The following is a 20,177-nucleotide window of genomic DNA, read 5'->3' as shown; positions in this document are numbered from 1 at the left end:
GGGATGCATCCCCGGCTGCCTCCTCCTCTCTCCCACGCCGTGGCGGCACGCCGGGGACGCCGCCGCCGTGCTCCTCGCCTCGCCGTCGACCGCGCCGCCCGCGCCGCTCGATTTGTTGACTTGTTGCCGATTTGTGTCTGATTTGTTGCCGCGTTTGTTGCCGATTTGTTGCCGCAATTTGTTGCCGGGCACGGACGGAGTGAGGGCACGAGCTCCACAGTACAGAAAAACAGTTGTTTCCTCGCCTCGCGAGAGAAGGATGCGTGCGGCTTAGTTTGGGAGCGAGGAGCTCAGCACGGGCGCGCGCCCTCCCTCCACGCGAGACTAAGTCCTAGCTGGCGCTCCATAGCACCGTGCCAACTGTGTGCACTATGAGAGGCCTAATCGCGTGAATCCTACGATTCCATCCCCCACTCAAAAAAAAAAAAGTTGAATGAGAAAACAAATGTTACTCCATCAATTCCATCAATCTCAATATATAGTAACTAGACATAGATTATATATATCATAGTACAATGAATCTAGATAAAACCCCTTTTTAGATTCGTAGTACTACGAAAAGTCTAATCTAATACTCCCTCCATTCCAAAATGTTTGACGCCGTTTACTTTAAACATATTTGACCATTCGTTAAATATACTTTTATGTATACATATAGTTTTACACATTTCACAAAAATTTTTGAATAAGACGAATGGTCAAACATGTTTAAAAAAGTCAACGGCGTCAAACATTTAGGGAAGGAGGGAGTGTATGCCTAGGTTCATGTTTTTTGTGACGTAAAATCTAAACAGAGAGTCTCTCCTTTTAGTCGTAACCAGCGACGGCATCTGATTACTGGAAGAATCTTAACCATTGTACAACTAGAAAATATATTCTTACCACCTATACTTTAAATAAAATTTTCTCTTCAGTTACTCATCCGATCTACTATCGGATTACACACTACAAGAGGTGTGTGGCTTTTTTACATTTTATTATGTCATAATATGTGAAATTTATGTCGAAAATTAAGATTTGTGACAAACAGTTGACGTAATTTCAAACATAAAAAAGCCGTCGTCATAAATTTAATATGTGACGTTTGTACATTTATTGTCACAAGCATATGACATTGCTTTATTGTCACAAAATCCTGGGGCTTGCCACGTGGCAGCTGACATGACAGTTGACATGGTTGAAAAAAAAAGTCACAAAATAAGATTCGGCATGCTAAAGCCATGTAGCTCATGGGCCACAAATATATTTTTTCTAGGGTTGTTGCTAGCTGACCCAGCATATTTTTTGATTGTTTGTTTATGAGTGCAGCTTGTACAAATTTTCAGCCCACTCCAATTTGGCCCATATGATTTTTCTAACCCGCACAATTCAGCCCATATGATTTTTCCAGCATCCACAATTTAGCCCATATATTTTTTTCAGCTCATATATTTTTTTCAGCTCACAAAACTCAACTGTACACCGTTGTGTTCGTAACAACTAAATCTATAACTTAAAAAAAAAGTAACTTATCACGGCATTAAAAGTAAACTGTTGTTGGGGTAAAATCACGAGTCTATCAAGAAATTAAACTTAATCAACACATTATAGAACTAACCAGTGTAGTAAACTGTTCACTGAATGTATAAAAAAGTAATTTAATCAAATCTAAAATCAATTTATATATGATAAAAGTAATTTATATATATAATAAAAGTAATTTATTACATAAATATTTTTTCCATCATAATATAATCATGTAGGATTTTGTTATAAAGATTTAATTGCAATGAACACGATGGTGTAATTGGATTATAGATCGGATAAATAATTTAGAGAAAAATTTATTTGAATTTTAGATGTTAGAAAGTAGGTGGGGTTTGTAACAAAAAGTAAGAGACAATATTGGAAAAGTGAGAGAGGTTTCGGTTTAGGACAAACACGTACTGCATGCTATCTAGACACGGCCATTTTGCTTCATATGCCATGTCAATACCACGTCAGATGAAGACCGAGTCAAATTAGCCACATAGGCACCACATCATCTAAAACCATTATAGGACTTATATTGTATCTGTTTTAACAGTTGAGAGATATGTTATATCTGGTTTTTCGGTTGAAAAACGAAAATCGAATTCCTTAACAAGTTAAAGAGACTTCAGATGAATTTATTCCAATCCAAATTGATATCCGAACAGTCCATTCTATCCATTCGTAACCAACCCACTGGCAGGCTTACTTGGGCCGAATGCCCCCAGTTAGTCATCTAACCTTGGCCCACAGACGGTGTTTCGTAGGCCTGTAAACTTTTGTTCGTTCAACAGAGCCCATCAGCGATCTATGGCCTCAAAAAGCGAGATTGCTAGGGGGCGATCGATCGCCCCTAGTGATCAAGATTCGGTCTCCCTTTCCTCTATCTGGTTTTCTTTTTTTTAGCACCGTATTACTTTTCTATTTTAGTAAATTTATGCACCTAAAGTTTGTACACCTCAAGTTTACACATTTAGAGACCCAAAGTTTATAACTTTAGCGATCAGGATTCGGTCTCTCCTCCCTCCACCTAGTTTTCTTTTTTGGCACCGTATTACTTTCCTATTTTAATAAATTTATACACCTAAAGTTTATACACATCAAGTTTACACACCTAAAGTTTAGAGACCCAAAGTTTATAAGTCAGAAAGTTTATATATCTGTTTCAAATTTGAATTTGAATTCAAATATTTTCTATATATAGTATTTCTATACATCTAAAGTTTATACACCTAAAGTTTATAGACCCAAAGTTTATAAGTCAAAAGTTTACATACCCGATTTAAATTTGAATTTGAATTAAAATTTTTATATATAGTTCTATACATAAATTTTTTTAACTTTGTTTTTTTAAAAAAAATATAGGAGGGGCGGACGGGTGATCGCTAGCTTTACCCCTCAAAAAGGCCATAGTACCATCAGCATTCAGAAATGTGGAGGGCTGGTGGCCCTGACAATTCGTCCAAAATTCGCCAAGTACCATTTGAGCCAAACTGAGAGGTTAGACAATTTTTTTTTTGAAAAGTAGTAAAACGACAGGTTAGAAATACACGGTCGGTATGTATACAAGGTCGAAAGGATGCTATATATGAGAGCAATTTTAATTTCTCAAGAAATAGGAATTACATCTACTCTCTCTTTCTCTACCAAGGACCAACAAACGAAATACACAAACCAAAACGCTTCTTACATGAATGAAACTACAACACATCCCCAACCAACCATCTAATTAATCTGAACAAATTAACCATCACATTCTCTGTTCTTCTGCCTGTCCGGCCCCTTTCGCTATCCTTCACATCTCCAGTGCATATGAAGGTGTGTGTGTATGTGGTGTGTGTCTGCTTGTCATATATGCAAACGAACGAGTGGATCACAAACCGATCGTGTTTTCGATCGATCAGTGGTGGCGGGTCTCGAGGATGGGAGGGTCGGCGAACGGGCCGTAGAGCCAGCCCTTGGCGATGTGGCCGTAGGACGCCTCGGTGAGGTGGATGCCGTCCCAGCTCCAGTGGTTCGACGGGTCGTCGCACGCGTACGACCCCGGGTCCCCGCACTTGGACGTCAGGTTGAAGTTGTACTCCCCGACCCCCGGAGCCCCGCAGCACGCCCGCGGCGTCTGCCTCAAAAACCCTGCAAAAACACCGCAAAATTTAGACCCATCGATCGTGCGTGCCATAAAAAAAAATTATAATGACATGGTTCCAATTTTCCCTAGAAAAATACACGAATATTAGAAAAGTATCTAATATTAAATAAATAGAAGATGCGACACTTCAAAACCTAGACCGGCCAATCCATTACCATGTGAAGCTAGCCCGAAGATCTCTAAACGTTTCTCAATGATAAAATTAACCGGCACTGGCTATCTCCGTGCGTGCGCGCACGAGATGCTGCCGTGCATGTACGACGCGGTCATCAGCTGATGTCTCGTATCGTCGTCGCATCGTGTAAATGGTGTAGATAGGATTTTTTTTAAAAAATGTGTGGTACTAGTATATTACTCCCTCCATCTACTTTTGATAGTCATATTTCATCTTGACACACAGATTAAGGATAAGTAATTCTATTTATCATTTATTTAAGCATGCTACTAGTCATTCCTCGTAAACAAGCGATTCATTAATATTTACATTTCTCAAAGCTCATGTAGCCAATCATGTGTAGAAGAATGGAGAGTCACGTATTAAATTCGAGAAAATCATTAAGATGATAGTTTGTTGGATTGAAATATATCTATCAAAAATAAAATTTTCAGATTTAGAAATATTACTATCAAAAATAGATGGAGGGAATATTATATGGGTTGGTGAACTTATTATTCGCTTCTCTAAACCGGATTGCCCGCCCGGATCACGCTTTCTAGACTTTGCTTGTCGATTCTTCCATGCACGAGGGCCGGGGTTGATGCCTGGACTGGACTAAGGGGCATTGTGGTTGTGGTATGCATGTCTGTTACTACTAGCTTGACTAATTAGAGCAAGTTTAATAGTATAGTCAACTGCTAGCTCTAATTTATCTATAGCTAATTTAATAGCTCACTCATACAATAGTTACATACCACATTATTAATATCCGGTCCCACCTATCATACACACTGCGTCTTGGAGTCCGTGCTACAGCTAGTTACAAATCTGTAGCCCGCTACTCTTCTCTGTCCTTATTTATCTTTTTAAAATATGTTTGTAGCTGGTTTATAGCCTGCTATTGTACCTGCTCTTAAACAGGGTAGGCGAAATTGGTGACAATGTGTGGATTCTAATTAGCATGGTTTTCAGTGCCATATCAGGCTTGAGTTTTTTTATTTGATTTCGTGGGGAGAATGGGTTAGGATAATGATCATAAAATGTGTTCTCTATTCAATTCGAATCGAAATGTCACAAATCAATGCACAATTTTTTTTTTGCTGATCCGCTATGTTTATCCTGTTCAATCATTTTCTCAAGGAAAAAGTAGCTCAATTATTGTTTGGGCAGGTCGTTTTCTTCTAGTATATATTAGAAATTTAATTATGCAGAAAAAAAGAGAGGGAAGGAAATTGAATTGTTTTCTACACAAAATCAGTGGTAGAATCAGATGCACGTCGCCCGAATCATGCATGATGATACCTTACTAATTGCTGAATGATTAGAAACTGTCGTATGCGTGCAATGTTCTGAGAGAATGGCCCCCAAAAGAAAAGGCCTAGCCAACAAGCTCGTTGGATGTGTTAATTTGCTAATCCCAAGTAGTATGGTGTAAGCACAGCGCCATATGTGTGTTGTTTAGTACATCTCGTACCTTTTATCTTACTTCGTGCTGGTACTTCTAGTGGTTCTTATATTTTTCTGACAAGATTGTTCAGTGTACTTACACTAGTACTACTTGCTGATTGTTATTATTAAGTTGATCCTGCTTATCCTAATTGTTTTATCATGGACTATTGACTCCAAAATTAAGCTGCTAAGCCTATCTAGCTAACATTCCAGTTGCCTGTATAAAATCCCCAAAGCCCTGCTCATCCTGTACGGCTATTGGACAGTGGACACCTCCCTGAACAGGTCAATGCCCTATATGGACCACATGGAATCAACACGAAGTAAGATTGTCATTAAGGCTTTAATTTAGTTGCAATTTAAAAACCTGGAGAAGGCTACTACTAATTCATGGCCGGCATCACGCTAACAATTCCAAGTCTTCTCTCACGTACCAATTGATATGGTCACATGTGGTGTCATCACTGACAACCAAACAGGGATTTATTAAATTAATTTTCCCTACAAACGATCTACCGAAGAGAGAGGTTTAATTTGGAGGGTGTTCTGCTTGATTGATTAGCTAGTTATGTCATCGTTTAGTTAGGTGTCACTTCAAAAATGCTTTTGCCATGTCATGTCACCTACGCAAAATAGCAATTGCACTGATGCTTACACATTTCATAATTAATCAGCTGCAGTGTTGACGCCGGGGAGGAGCCGGAGCCCAGCTTAATTAGCTTGGACGGATGTACGTTAGCTAGCCAGCGAAGCTTTACTAGAAATTAAAATCAATCACATTTCCCTATTGAAGAGTTCAAGGGTCATGGTGCGTCGATTGATCACGAAACCTTCATAAATATATTTGGGGGAAATTGGCCCCCAACTACCCCTTCTGAATGTTCGCCCAGAAACGCATGCTTTTTGCTCCCGTCACTCGACTGATTGGTTCTTGTGTTTGCCCCACATCTCGTTCTCTCCCCATGCTTGCTTTCAAAATGATGATGACGATATCTCATATATAGAATTTAAAATATTTTGGAGAAGAAATGTAGCTAAGCAGCCTTTGATTTTGGCCTGATATGCTGCTAGGCTGCTAGCTAGCACAGCTGTTCTTCGTATTATATATTCATTCATCCATCCGCTTAATTAAATTATTCGCAAATACTTATAGTGGTCGTTTCCAACTTCTCCGTATAGAAAAATCGAACCTTGCTGGCTTGATTTCTGAGTTTTTTTTTAAAAAAAATCTCGAATAGTTTAGCTTGAACAGAACAAAAAAAAGGCTCTTTTTTAAAAGATAAAACCATAGAAGGATGGTTCTTCTCTCTTTTTAGTTTTCAAAAAATAGGACGACCGTGACAGGCTGTGGGTCCCACCTGTCAGCGTCTGTCACGTTGCCGTAACGAACCCAACTAACAACCTTAGACGCAAGCCGCCGTGAGACCACGGGCCGCGGGAACTGCGACACGAGAACCCAAAACAAAAAAAAGGAAAAAAAACCGCGCGAAAAAAGAAAAAAAAAACAGCGAGAGGAAGAAGACGAAGCCGAAGTGAGCATAGCACTGACCGTATTTCTCGGCGTGGAGGACGAACTGGATCGCCGGGGTGTAGTAGTCGGCGTACATGATGCGGACGCCGGGGTGCTTGAGCCGGAGCTCGGCGATCTTCCGCTGCAGCGCAGCGTTGTGCACCCAGGACAGCGTGTTGAGGTCCCTGATGCAGCCGCTCCGGCGACCGTACATCTCCGGCTGCTTCCGGAAGATGGAGAGGTACACCGGGAAGCACCCGATCGGCAGCACCCCGGGCACCACCAGCTCCACCGCCCCTTCCTCGATCAGCTTCTGCACCACCAATCCATGATGCAATGAGAAATCGTGGTGGAAAGAAATCAAGAATTGGAGTCGCCGGAGTCGGAGAAGACGGGCTAGCTTGCCTCGATGCCCTTGCCGATGGAGTCAACGACGTCGGGGACGAAGGTGTGCACCTCCTCCAGTGGCCGGAACGCGAACAGCGGCGAGTTGTAGTCGTTGCCGCCGAACTCCCCCACGATGAACAGAGATCGCCGGAACAGGTCCCTGCACTCTGATCGTCACCCAAAACCACCACCGGAATTAGTTAGGACGGTGCATTGATTCGTCGTCGTCGGCGGCGGCGAGGGCGGCGGCAACGACTAACCTTGAGGGGACTTGCAGATGGAGGCCTTCATGTCCTGGAACCACTTGATCTGGGTGTGCAGAGAGCCGGAGTTCCACACCGTGTGCCCCAGCCCGCGCCCCTGGAAGTACGGCGTGTCCAGCGACGTCGCGCCGGTGATGGCGAAGTTGGCGCCGCGGTGGAACGTCGCGTTCTTCGCCTTCGACGGCGGCAGCAGCGGCAACCCCACCTCCTGCGCTGCTCATCATCACAAAACACGCAGAAAAATGTCAGGTCAACCCGGCATATCGATCGATCGATCACCTCGGAGAGGAGAAATGGGTTGTGTGCCCGTTCGTACCGATGAAGTCGACGACGAGGCGGCCGTCGGAGCAACGCCCGGTGGGGTACCCGAAGTACGTCATCCCGTACGGCAGCCGCGCCGTGGCGAGGTAGTCCGGGATGCCATCCACGACGAGGTTGCCGGCGTCCACCAGCGAGTCCCCGAAGTTGAAGATGGCCGCGTACTTCTGCGCCACCGCCACCCGCGGCGGCCGGAGCGCCGCAAGAACGACGAGCACCGCGGCGACGGAGACCGAGAGCCTCATGGCGATCGAATGATCGATCGATCGATCGATCAGTCGCGAGAGGTCGTTGAATTGGTGTCAAGCAAGGAGGGAGACGGGGCGTGTCATGTATAGATAGCGCGACGAGCAGCTTGGATGCCGTGGCGCCGGGAGACCTGTCCGGGAAAAGCTCTCTCTCTCTCTCTCTCTCGCTTGTTTAAATTTCTCACTTGGAGTTGGTCGTCGGGTGTACGGTGCGGTTAAACTAATTAACTAAGTAATATAACTAGTAATAATTAATTAATGGTTCCTTGTCTTGATAGGAGTGCGAGAGTATTGGCTTGATTTGCTTCGTTTTGGTGACTTTGATCAGGTCTTGGTTTCTGGAGAGGAGGAAGTGGTAGCTAAATGATTCAGTCATGAGCACGAGATAAAATAATAAGAGTCCATCAAACCAGGTCAATACTCCGGATCAGTCTCTCTCATCTCATCACAGCAATTCTTAACGGGCTCGGATTAATAACCAAACCCGGCAGCTTTTTGCAGCATCGTGCTTCCTTCTACACCGATGATTTAGTCCTCTTTTTCTCACCCGTAAGATACAGGATCTGGAGTTCATCCAGGACATCCTCTCCGTCTTTAGTTCAGCCTCCAGGCTACACACACTTTGCCAAATGCTCGATTACTCCGATCCGCTGCTCGACCGAGGACTTGGAGCTGGTTCAGAGCACCTTCCCATGCTCTATCTCTAAGTCCCCTTGCACCTATCTTGGCATCCCGCTGTCGGTCCGCAAGCTTCTGAAAGCAGCCAAGCTACATTTGGTGGATAAGGTCTCCCATCGTCTCCCTCCCTGGAAGGGTCGGCACACCACCTTAATTAATCGGTCGCTCTATGCTTATCTAGTTCGTACTCTCATTTATTCCGATCCATGTGTCGATGGAGATCAGGCTGCCGAGCTAGGTCATCAAGACCATTGATAAGAAACGTCGTGCCTTCCTATGGACGGATATGGACTCGGTTCATGGTGGACGATGCCTTGTGTCCTGGGGATGGCAAGCTTCGCCCTTCGCCTACGTTGGCTCTGGCTTCAGCGCTCCCGCCATCCTTATCGGGCCCGACCTCAAGGCCCCCCTGGAGAGGAGCGTCTCCGGCATGTTCGTGGCTTCCACCTTCCTTGTGCCATGGGACGGTACTTCGACCCTCTTCTGGTCGCACCAGTGGATTCAGGGTCATTTTCGGTGGCCTTCCTAGTTTCGGACCTCTTCCTTGCAGTGCCCCCGCATCTCCGAGCAACACGCACAGTAGCCTCCGCCCTTGCTGACAACTCCTTGGTGAGGGACATCCGTGGTGCCCTCACGGTCCCTGTCATCTCTCAATTCTTGTTGGTCTGGGATGCAGTGCTTCCTATCCAGCTCTCTCCGGGCACTGAGGACAGTCTTGTTTGGCGTTGGATAGGCGATCAGTGCTACTCAACCGCTCAGCTTACCATGCTTTCTTCCTGGAGTAGCACTCCTTTCCTTGCGCCGACCTGATTTGGCAGGCTAAGAGCCCTGCCAAGTGTAAGCGTTTCCTTTGGTTTGTGTTCCAGCAGCGTTGCTGAATGGCAGATCTTCCACAAAAGTGCGGCATCGACAACCACTCGGCATGTCCCTTTTGCGCTCAGGAGCTTGAAACGGCGAACCACATCCTTCTCGACGATGTGTTCGCTGGCCAAGTCTGGCACCACGTCCTGTCTCCCTCTGGCTGGTCTGGGCTCATTCCTTCCCGTGGCTGCTCTCTTTAGGTTTGGTGGTCGTCTGCTAGGGCCTGCCCGCCAGAGCATCTTTGTAAGGGCTTTGACTTTGGTCCTCCTGGTATCCTGGTAGCTGTGGAAGGAGTGGACGCTAGGGTTTTCGATTCATCCCTTTCATCTGTCTCGGTGGTTCTAGGGTCCGTCCTTTAGGAGGACCGTCTCTGGTCTCTAGTTAGTGCCGCTTCGTTTGGGGACCTGTTGGGAGGATAGGAGGTTCCTCCACCACCTCTCTCCCTCTATATAGGACCAGCAGCTTTAGTTTTTTATTTTTCCTTTTTTGCCCCCTCACAGTCCTTTTCCTTGTAACCCGGTAATGGCCGGTTTGGTCTGTTGCGTTGAGTAACTAAAACTCCACTTTCTTCTTAATATATTAATGTACAATAATTTTGCGCGTTCGCGAAAAATTAACCAAACCCGAATACAGAGTAGTGGAATACTAGTTATATACGGTGTACGTGCATACATAAGCCGATGAACACACATGTAGGAATCTACTACAAGAACATGTATAAGAATCTACTGTACTTGTTCCAGGCGTTGCTAGAAGAACATGCAGAGAATTATTGTCACGAAGAGTTGACCCTGGGGAGTTGCTGGGATCTAGTTTTTTCTTCTCCTTCTTCTTCTTTTCTATCGATCGATCGATGCTGGCTAATTAAATCAATCAAGATATCAAATCATGGAACCCGGCATGGGGGTTTGCTGGCTTTACCATATATATCTCTGAATAATAATAATCTGTCTGCTAGCTAGCTGCTCATCCATAAGATATCTCACTCGAAACAAAGTAACAAAACATGTTGCATCGAAAGATTCTTCCCTTTTTCACTGGTGGATACTCGCATCTCCCTCTCGATGTCTAGTGTCTACCACCAGTACACATCGCCAAGTGGCATTTCTCATCTCTGCAAATATGCAAGTTGAATGGCCCGGCTAACGTATGGTTCGCGAAGAACATGTTCAGAAATTCAGATTCAGAAATTCTGCGTCACATGCGTGGAAGCCAATGGAAGGAGAGGATGCATCAGTGCGTCGGTATATTTTCCACCGGTGGTTGAGCCGTTCCTGTCACACGGGCAATGACGTCCCGTTCGATCGAGCTGGCCATATGATGCAAGCTACTAGCTGCAGCAAGCCAGCAACAAGGGGGGGTTAAAAATCTCTGAAACTCTGTAACTGAAACCCAAGTAGTGTGCGTGCATGCTAAGTTGTTCTGACCCTGAGTTCAATTCGATTATTCCTTCACTTGTTTGACTTGTATATGTGTGTACCTTCTGGCTTCTGGCCTTCTGTTCTTAGCTTCCTCCGCATTGCTGCACGTGCAGGCCGGAGCTAGTAGCTCTGAATTAACATTCTTCACTTCTGCATGCGTTTGTCTGAAGAGAGCCACTTTGGAAAGACCAAAATACATATGATTCAGAACGTGCTATGAGCCAAATGATGCATCATTCATGATGGATGGAAACTAGTGTAACTATCATATCATATTTCTGTACTACTACAGTATATACAGATGAAGCAAAACTGGAGCTGGAGCTACATGAACAGGCCTGCATTCTCTCAATAATTAGTCACTTTCATACACCAGCTGCCAACATCAACAAATAGCGATACGTGTTCCCGTGGCTATGTCTACTACCTCACGAGTATCTCGGAGTGTAGCTTAGCTAGATGATCCGTTCATGATTAATGCACTCGTCACTTGCTAGTCCAGTACACAGTACAGGATGGAATATATAGTGAAACGTACTTGGAAAGATCGATGCAGCGAAGGCTACTCCAGCTAATTAAGCGGGAAGATTCCTGCAGGATCCTAGAGCTTCGCTATACTCGCTCATTCGATGTGTATAACTACAAGTCTACTATTAGCTTATTTTTTAACGATGGATTATAAATTAACTAGTTCAATTAGTGGGGGTAGTTGCCAGCGATCGGTTAGTGGTAGGTACGAAGTAGGAGTTTAACATATCGAATTATAATCATATAACAATTAGTCAAGCTGCATGTGTATATCGATTGATCGATGAATACGTAGCGAGTGTGTACAGGTCAAGTGATGACCTCGTCTTGCTTTAATTTGGCTGTCTTAAGTACAGTTTATTTGCATGATTGATCCACACATGATCGACTTGGCTGCAGAATTAGTCTGAGAGTAGTTGGGGAATCAACCTCACGAACTGTTCAAAGTTGCGTGTGAGTGTGTGACATTACTTGTGCAGACTACAAAGTAGCAGATGGTGCAAGCTAAGTTGGATACGTCAAGTTGTTGATTAATTTACGAAATTTGTAAACTGAAAGCTGACACAGAAAGATAGATAGGTACAGTAATACCAAGCTTAATTACCTGCAAACTATAAAGCATTTCTCAGAGAGAGAGAGAGAGAGAGAGAGAGAGAGAGAGAGAGAGAGAGAGAGAGAGAGAGAGAGTATGTGTATGTCTGTGTTAACACCTAGCTTAGTTACCTGTAAGCAAAAGGTCTAAAACCGTTTTTCTAATCACTGACAACAACTGATGCGGCGGTAATCTGTTTGGTTCTGACATCTGAATCATAAGTTGATAACACTGGCGCGGTGAAGCTTCAGCATCAGTGGCCACTGAACCAGACAGTAACAGCACAAGAGAACAAAGAAGCAAATTTCTGCAGAAACTGCTGCTATTCGATCCAATGGCCTGATCATTGGACCACGCCAATTGAAGGAACTGTAGTTAATTGTTGCCGCGATCGATGTGCTTCCTCTGTCGCTGTCAGGAGAAGAATCAAAGGGAGGCTTCGACGGCTGGCGGCAAACACAAACACCAACCGCAAGAATCGATCTTGTCGCTATATAGTTGCGTTCTTGACGTCCCTACGGACTTTCTGCAGAAAAAATGTTCAGGACCAGACATGGAACTTTTGTCCTCTTTTTTTTTTCATCTCGTTCAATTATTTATCTTTTTTTTTCTTTCAGAAAGCAATGCGTTCTTTTGGGCTAAATGGGAAAAAAATGAAATGCTAAATAGCTGAATAGATCAAACTATTCAGTGGTACACAAAACTGGATTAACTATTACTCCATTCCTTTCATATTATAACTCGTTTTGACTTTTAACAAAGTCAAATTACTTTAAGTTTAACAAAGTTTATAGATAAATATAGTAATATTTAAAATACCAAATTAGTTTCATTAAATCAATAATTGAATATATTTTCATAATAAATTTGTCTTTGGTTCAAAAATGTTACTACTTTTTTCTACAAGTTTGGTCAAACTTGAAGCGGTTTGACTTTGACCAAAGTCAAAATGACTTATAACCTGAAACAGAGGGAGTATAAGGTTAAAAATAGATTTAAATTATTTTTTAATGAAATTTATATGCTGAATCTTGTTTGAAAAAACACAGATTTAGGAGCTCAGGTAGTGTATGTACTCTTATATTCCATTCCATTATGGAAAAAAAAAACAGCCCTAATAGAAGTATTTATGAAGTTTTGATCGTTTTTGTCGGAACAGCTTCAATATTATTCTCTGCAATCTTCAGTTCTGCAGTACAAAATGCTAATTTCTCCTACAAGAATCTTTTGAAGAGCTAGATATTTTAGGAAGCAGTTAGTAAGAACATAGAAAAACTGAGTGATCCAATTTCTAATTTATTTTCAGGGTTATGTAGCTACCAAGTCTCAATCTAGATTATTTAGGTCAAATATTTTAGAAGTAGTTTTTTTAGATAATGGATTTTCATTAACACAACCTCTAAGAAGTAGTAGTATATAAATCACAGATGTTGGTTTTTACCAAACAATAGATAGCAGCCATACTTTACTTGAATAAATGCTGGTGACAAATTCCGAGTGAATTCCATCCTGTCCTTCAAAGCCATGACTTTTTACGGCAACTAAAATCCAACTGATGAGTTAATCACCTAATTGCTCCTCCACGTTGAAACTAAGCTGAAGAAATCAACATCATCAGTGACCGTGAGGACAGGACAACGCATGGACGATCAGGTCAAATAATCTGAACCCGAAGTTTCCAAACGGAGCAGGTAATGACAGGCAATGCAGAGAACTAATCGAACATGGCAGCTGGTTAGCAACAGGATGTTGTCCAAAACAGTTGACCGGTGTTTGTGCATCAGCTTCCATGTGATGGCCGGGTTTCCTGCAATTCGTTCGGGCGGTGTTCGTCGTCGTCTCAAGTTGCAACAGCGGTGTGCAGTTTGTTCATCGCTGCAGGCGACGGACAACGGGACGAGTGCTCGGCAAGCAACAGTTCAGCCAAGGCTCTTCTTGTCTTATCCCCTTTGAGTAATCTGGTTTAGATAGAACATGGGAGGGAGACCCTGTCATCTCTCACATGTTAATCACTTATAAAGTTAGAGGGCAATACTGTACAGGATTTGTCGTCGACTCAATTGCTTTGTTCTGCTTCTGTTGTTCATCTGGATTGCGGATTCGGCCGTTTGGGTGGAATTGCATGTCTTGGTTGGGCTCAATCGTGTCAGTTAGGCCCAGGTTATGGCTTGCAAAGCTGCAAAATCAGGCCCATTACTAGTGGTCCGGGGCATTTAATTATTTGACACTTTTAGATTTGGCATTTAACTATTTGCCACTCCTATATCAATGACATGTGGGTCCACGTGTCTATAACATGTGGGTCCAGTGGCAAATAGTTAATTGCCACATCTAAAAGTGGCAAATAGTTAAATATTGCGGGCTCGTGGTGTGTAAGGCAAAGGCCCATAAAACCTATAAAATGGGCCCATATAAATGGAAGAGAAAAGGAATAAGTTCACTTTAGGTCTCTCTAGTTGTCGTCCAGTCTGATTTTCGTCCCTGAACCACAAAACCGGGTATGACCCGTCCCCCAACTTACGAAAACCGGGCAAACGAGATCCCTCCACAGTTTTGATAGCTGTTTTGGCTAATGTGGCGCCTACGTGGCTAATTTGACTCGGTCTTCATCTGACGTGGCACAGACGTGGCGCTTACGTGGCAATTTGATCTAAGAAAAATAATAAACCCCGTGGGACCCACATGTCAGTTTCACACATAATTAATAAAAAAAATGGTGGGACCCACGTGTGCTCCACATGTCATCCTCACTCCTCCCCTTCTTCCTCCTCTCTCCCCTTTCTTCATCTCTCTCCCCTCTCCTCTCTCAGGCGTGCTGGAGAGGGAGCGGCACGCGGTGGTGCCGGTGGGAGAGGGAGCAGCGCACGCCCTTCGCCGTAACCAGCCTCCTCACTCTCGTCGGCGCCGCCGGCAGCAGCGGAGCGGTGCGCGGATCTGGAGAAAGAGGGAGGGGAGAAAGGAGAATACAACCTCGTCGTCGCTCCTCTCTTCTCCACCGCCACCAAGCTCGTCAGCGGCCACCCGCCGGAGAGAGGAGCTTCCCCTTCCCCTTCTTCCACCCGAACGGCACTATCACGTGCCCCTTCGTCCCCAACACGCCGCTGTGCTCTGGCTCCGCAACGCGGCAGCGAGGGACCCATGGATCGCCGCGCCGGCGAGGGAGGTCGCGGGTGTGGGGGCCGTCACCGCCGGGTGCCCGGCCCGCTCCTCCTCGCCCCACTCCGGCCGCCGCCACTCCTTGCCTGCCGCACTTCGGTCGCCACTGCTCCTTCCCCGTCCCACTCCGGCCGCCACCACTCCTCCCCGCCGCTCCACCGCCGCCACCACTCCATCCCGGCGCTTCGGCTGGAGAGAGAAGAGGGAGAGAGAGGAGAGAGAGGGGATAGTCAGAAGGGGTAGTGACTAGTGAGGATTATAGGTGGGGTTCACGTGGGCCCAACCATTTTTTTATTATTGTGTGTGTGAAACTGACATATGGGTCCCATAGATTTTATTATTTTTCGGATCGAATTGCCACGTCAGATTAAGACCGAGTCAAATTAGCCACGTAGGCGCCACCTCAGCTAAAACCGGAGTCAAATACTGCCGAGGGACCTTATTTAAACGGTTCCGTAAGTTGGGGGACTTGTCGTACCCAGTTTTATGATCAGGGAACGAAATTCAGAATGGGCGACAAATAGAGGGACCCAAAGTGAACTTATTCCAAGAGAAAATTGCAGGCTCGCCTTCACGAGACGGCCCACCTGGCGTTTTGCACTCCTTTTTAGCAGGAAGTTGGGGACAAGATTTTCTTCTTTTTTTTGATAATGCATTTGGCAACATTAGTGGAAATGTATTGAATTTTGGAGTAAAAATACATTGGCAGTGCTCGAAAATGCATACATGAGTAATCATGTAATGAGATTCAAACCACCAGTGGCTCCCATATTTCCATTCCATTTCCCTAGACCCTAGCATTATTTTCCAGAGTATCCCCTGCCATATATAACAACATATACTGTGATACAGTAGTATTAATTTATTACGAACATGAAAATAGCCCAGCTGCAGGCTGCAGCTCAGTGCAGAATAGCTGGGCTACAGTATGGCCCGCTGAGCCATCCATCCGCGATCGAACGGTAGGCAGCCTCGGTGAGGTGAATGCCATCCCAGACCAAGTAATTCTCCGGGTCTCCACAGGCACTTGCCCCTGACATGCCACACCTCGCCTTGTTATTGTAGTTGTAGGAGCCTTGCCCACCGGCGCCGCAGCACACTTTCAGGCCATATTGTAGCCCTGCAAAAACATTACAAACCATACATAATATCAGTACATTACTAGTCCTTAATAATGTGGCTACAGTGTTCAGGCAGGTACTGAACGTTAGAATGCAAGTTCTTTTTGCTATCATGGTACAGAGAGATACATATCTGGCCAATCAATCTGAACATTTGCCTGGCAATTAAGAAGGCCATGTGTTGCATTATGTGCAAATGTCCGTGTCAATTGTGTCATGTTCAGGTACACGCAGCTAGTGCGTAATGAGTGTGTTTGTTATTCCGGATTTCCGGTTAGTTGGGCTAGACCTTTCAGACGAACAATGTGCCCACTGCAAGTGTTCTTATACCGGGAGGATCACTGGATCTGTACCCCATCTCGTGGCCTGAACCTGATCACCCAGGATGCCATCCAAACCTGATCACGTCATGGCTGAGAGCCTGAGACGCTTGCAGCCTCGCTGAGCCCAGCTGCATTTGTCTTATACAGGAGAGTGATGTGTGCTACTACTACACTGGTGTTGTGTCTGCTATGTTTGAGAGGAGGTGAAAAGGAGAAAATTGAGAAAATGTGTACATTGAGTTGAACCATTAGCGCATCATCAATAATTAAGTATAAATTATTTTTAGCCTGAAAAATAAATCAATATATATTTTTAAAGTAACTTCTATGTAGATAAGTTCTTTTTCAAAAACAACATTTTAACCTTTCGAGAAACGTGGGTGTGAAAAAAGAGAAAAAGGATAATACGCCACTCCATTCATTGGGTTTAGACGAAATGACACCCACTATAATGCAAAGGTTAAAATGCCACTCAATAGATTACCTTCAAAATATTTTGCCACTTTAAGGGATTTTAATACTAAAATACCCTTGGCTGTGGAGAAAGAGGAAGAAAGAAGAGGGCAGCACCGGAGAAGGTCAAGCTGGGCGGCATCCGTGGCTCCGTGCTCACCATCGGTGGGTGGTGAGTGCGCAAGGGCGGACGACAACAGGGGAGGAGGACGGCGGTGCCGCACGCACGGCGGAGGACAGCGGAGGCGGCAAGCTGCGAGCGCGCGAAGCCATCCCGATAGCGCCGCCGTCCTCCTCCACCAATCACCGCCGTCCCCCTCCCTCCCGTCAGCGCCGCCGTCCTCCGTCATTGGCAAGCAGAGCCGTTCCCTTTCTTCCTCTCTCTTCACAGGCAAAGGGTATTTTGTTCTTAAAATTTTCTAAAGTGGCAAAATATCCTGAAGGTAACATATTGAGTGGTATTTTATCATTTGCATTTTAGTGGATGGCATTTCATCTAAACCCAACGAATGGAGTGGCATATTGTCATTTTCTCTCAAAATCTACTGCTGCCGAACGCAGCCGGTGGCGTCACAAGTAGTGCGTGCCAATCTACTCGCAGGAGCGGTGCTCATAGTCATCAATTTCACATTTTGGATCATTCAGTGCTAGCTATCTTAGCCGCCTGTCCTGAACGATTCAAAGTTTCAGGCTTTTCGCTAATTAATCGACTGTTAGTTTCACCCTGATACTGCTTTGATCGTTTGCAATGCCAAGTTTATAGAGCTAATTAATTAAAAGGGGAAATAACTTTTCATGAATCTGAAGTTCTGACGTACCGAAACTCCCGGGAGACTGAACCATCTGGGTGACCTGGTCGTAGAAGTTGCCGTACATGAGGCGGACGGCCGGGTACTTGGCCTGGACGCCGGCGAGCCCCTGCTTGAGCAGGCCGTTGTGGTAGACGGAGAGGGAGTTGTAGCTCTTGAGGCAGCCATTGCCGTCGTAGTCGTCGGAGTTGGAGCTCTGGTACAGCGTCAGGTACAGCGGGAAGCACCCGATCGGCATCACCCCCGGCACCACGATGTCCACCGCTCCCAGCCCGATCAGCGTCTGCATCAACAACAGTAGTGATTGATGTATTGATTGCTTAGAAATCTGTAGAGAATCTTGTTGCCAATTTCGATCGATCGGCGATGGTTTTGTACATCTACGCCGCTTGTGATCTTGGCGATGATCTGAGGCACGTAGCCTTTCACCTCGTCCATGCTCTTGCCGCCGAAGAGAGGGGCGTTGTAGTCGTTGCCCCCGAACTCGCCCACGATGAACAGCGACTTGCTCAGGTAGCTCTTGCAATCTGCGATTGTTCAGGAAGAACAAAATCCCTCTCAAAAAAACCAAAAAATGAAAACAGAAATGATTTGATTTGAGCATTGATTTACCGTTGCCGCAGATGGAGGGCAAGAGCTGCTGGAACCACTGGATTTGGGTGTCCAGAGGGCCGTTGTTCCAGATGCTGTTGCCCAACCCGAGCGACTGGAAGAAGTCGAAGTTCATGGTGGTGGCGCCGATGATGGCCATGTTCGCGCCCTTCTTGAAGTCGCCGCCGCTCGCCTTCGACGGCGGGAGCAGCGGCAATCCGAAGCGATCAGCTGCGCGCGCGAACAAATTAAGCTCATCATCTTTTAATTTGCAGTGAAAATTCTGTGCAGAATCGATCCGAGGTGAAAATGCGTCGTGCGTGCCTAGGAAGTCGATGATGACGCGGCCGTTGGTGCAGCGGCCGGTGGGGCGGCCGAAGAAGGTGTTGCCGTAGGGAGGCTGGCCGGTGGTGAGCCACGACGGGCAGCCGCCGGTGCAGAGGTTGCCGGTGTCGGTGATGGAGTCGCCGAAGTTGTATATCGCGTTGTAGCTCTGCGACGACGCTCGCCGGGCGACGACGGCGAGGAGGAGGAGGACGGCGGCGACGACGACGACGGCCTTGTTGGCCGCCATGGCTGAGCACGTAAGTGAGTACGTTGCGTGCGTGACAGAGAGATGCGCGCGCGCACGTGACACGTCTGTAACCTTGTGCCTTGCTCCTTGGAGGTGTGAATAGGCTCGGTTGCACACAGCAATGTATCCTAGCTTGTAGCCATTTATATAGGGCTAGGAGTACGTCACTTTGGCCATCGATCGGTTAGGCTGTCCTTTCTGGAGTTCTGCTCGTCTGTGACATTATTCTTGGTACTCTGGTCTGGTCTGGTCTGGTCGATCGGTTAATTAATTAAGGGTACAGACTAATACATATTCTCTCTGTTTCTATCATTTTTAACGTTTTAGACCAAGATTAAAATTAAACTTTATAACTTTAACTACCAATAACTTCTATTATAAAAAAAAGTAAAAATATAACATAGTCAAAGATATATTTCAGAGACCGTATTATTGTCCAAAACGTTAAGAATTATAAAACCGAGAGTAAGTTGTTAATGAGCTATTATTAGTAGCACAAAATATTTTTCTTGTATCAAAAAGATGAAAAATGAGGATTAAATGAGGTGCAATTGAGAGAGAGGGAAATGTACGCCGTAATTACTCCCTCCATTTCAAAATAGAAGCATTTCTTTGTTATTTACATAAGACTAAGGTTGAAAGAAAGCACTTTGATATCCCTCAATAAATAAGAAATAAGGGAGGGTTGGACGTGAGAGGGTGATTGGGTAGGATGGAAAGAAATTTAAATATAGTGTTTGATAGGACAAACAATAGTGTGAATAGTGGTAAAAATGTTTATATTAATTGTAGAACAAGATTCGAATACTAGAAAAATGCTTATGTTTTGAAACGGAAGTAATGATTGCTTAATTGCTCCCTTAGGAAGATCAAAATGAGGATTAAATTTTACTCCCAACAGTTTTTAATTGGAAAAATTTTATAGCCCTTAAGAAAATAACTCGAGGTAACTAAATTTTTTAAGTACCTCGAGGTATATTTTACACTAGAAGATGTGATACCTCCTGGTACCTTATCAAGGATAGTAAAATTATCTTTTAATAGATGACACCATTAATTTTGGACATGCATTTGATTATT

The 20,177-nt window shown here is 44.8% G+C and overlaps 2 protein-coding genes across 3 annotated transcripts; both read right to left on the bottom strand.

Moving 5' to 3' along the window:
• Positions 1 to 3,069: 3,069 nt before the first annotated feature.
• LOC4325258 (GDSL esterase/lipase At5g45910) lies at positions 3,070 to 8,138 on the bottom strand. The gene is made up of 5 exons (XM_015792652.3): positions 7,741 to 8,138; positions 7,422 to 7,637; positions 7,180 to 7,328; positions 6,814 to 7,087; positions 3,070 to 3,642 (listed from the first exon to the last, which is right to left on the bottom strand). The coding sequence occupies exons 1-5, from the start codon at positions 7,985 to 7,987 to the stop codon at positions 3,410 to 3,412; spliced, it is 1,119 nt and encodes a 372-aa protein (XP_015648138.1). The 5' UTR covers positions 7,988 to 8,138; the 3' UTR covers positions 3,070 to 3,409.
• A 7,743-nt stretch (positions 8,139 to 15,881) lies between these two features.
• LOC4325257 (GDSL esterase/lipase At5g45910) lies at positions 15,882 to 19,217 on the bottom strand. 2 transcript variants are annotated; one of them, XM_015792665.3, is made up of 5 exons: positions 18,848 to 19,217; positions 18,545 to 18,754; positions 18,311 to 18,459; positions 17,942 to 18,215; positions 15,882 to 16,346 (listed from the first exon to the last, which is right to left on the bottom strand). In XM_015792665.3, the coding sequence occupies exons 1-5, from the start codon at positions 19,095 to 19,097 to the stop codon at positions 16,129 to 16,131; spliced, it is 1,101 nt and encodes a 366-aa protein (XP_015648151.1). In that variant the 5' UTR covers positions 19,098 to 19,217; the 3' UTR covers positions 15,882 to 16,128. The 2 variants fall into 2 exon arrangements, with proteins under 2 accessions (XP_015648151.1, XP_015648160.1); XM_015792674.3 differs by having other exon boundaries at positions 18,362 to 18,459.
• Positions 19,218 to 20,177: the final 960 nt, after the last annotated feature.

The sequence above is a fragment of the Oryza sativa genome, chromosome 1, assembly GCF_034140825.1.
Source record: "Oryza sativa Japonica Group chromosome 1, ASM3414082v1".
NCBI classification, from domain to species: Eukaryota; Viridiplantae; Streptophyta; class Magnoliopsida; order Poales; family Poaceae; genus Oryza; species Oryza sativa.
The sequence above is the reverse complement of the archived record's forward strand: the minus strand, read 5'-3'. Positions and strand labels throughout refer to the sequence as shown.

What these genes read in the sequence shown, in the direction of transcription:
- LOC4325257 (XM_015792665.3), bottom strand. Translation starts at nt 19,097, where the DNA reads ATGGCGGCCAACAAGGCCGTCGTCGTCGTCGCCGCCGTCCTCCTCCTC. An exon ending in CGTCATCATCGACTTCCTAG is followed by an intron (nt 18,755 to 18,847) that starts GCACGCACGACG and finishes TCGCGCGCGCAG; the next exon opens with CTGATCGCTTCGGATTGCCG. An exon ending in AGATCACAAGCGGCGTAGAT is followed by an intron (nt 18,216 to 18,310) that starts GTACAAAACCAT and finishes TTGTTGATGCAG; the next exon opens with ACGCTGATCGGGCTGGGAGC.
- LOC4325258 (XM_015792652.3), bottom strand. Translation starts at nt 7,987, where the DNA reads ATGAGGCTCTCGGTCTCCGTCGCCGCGGTGCTCGTCGTTCTTGCGGCG. An exon ending in CATCTGCAAGTCCCCTCAAG is followed by an intron (nt 7,329 to 7,421) that starts GTTAGTCGTTGC and finishes GGTGACGATCAG; the next exon opens with AGTGCAGGGACCTGTTCCGG. An exon ending in CCATCGGCAAGGGCATCGAG is followed by an intron (nt 7,088 to 7,179) that starts GCAAGCTAGCCC and finishes TTGGTGGTGCAG; the next exon opens with AAGCTGATCGAGGAAGGGGC.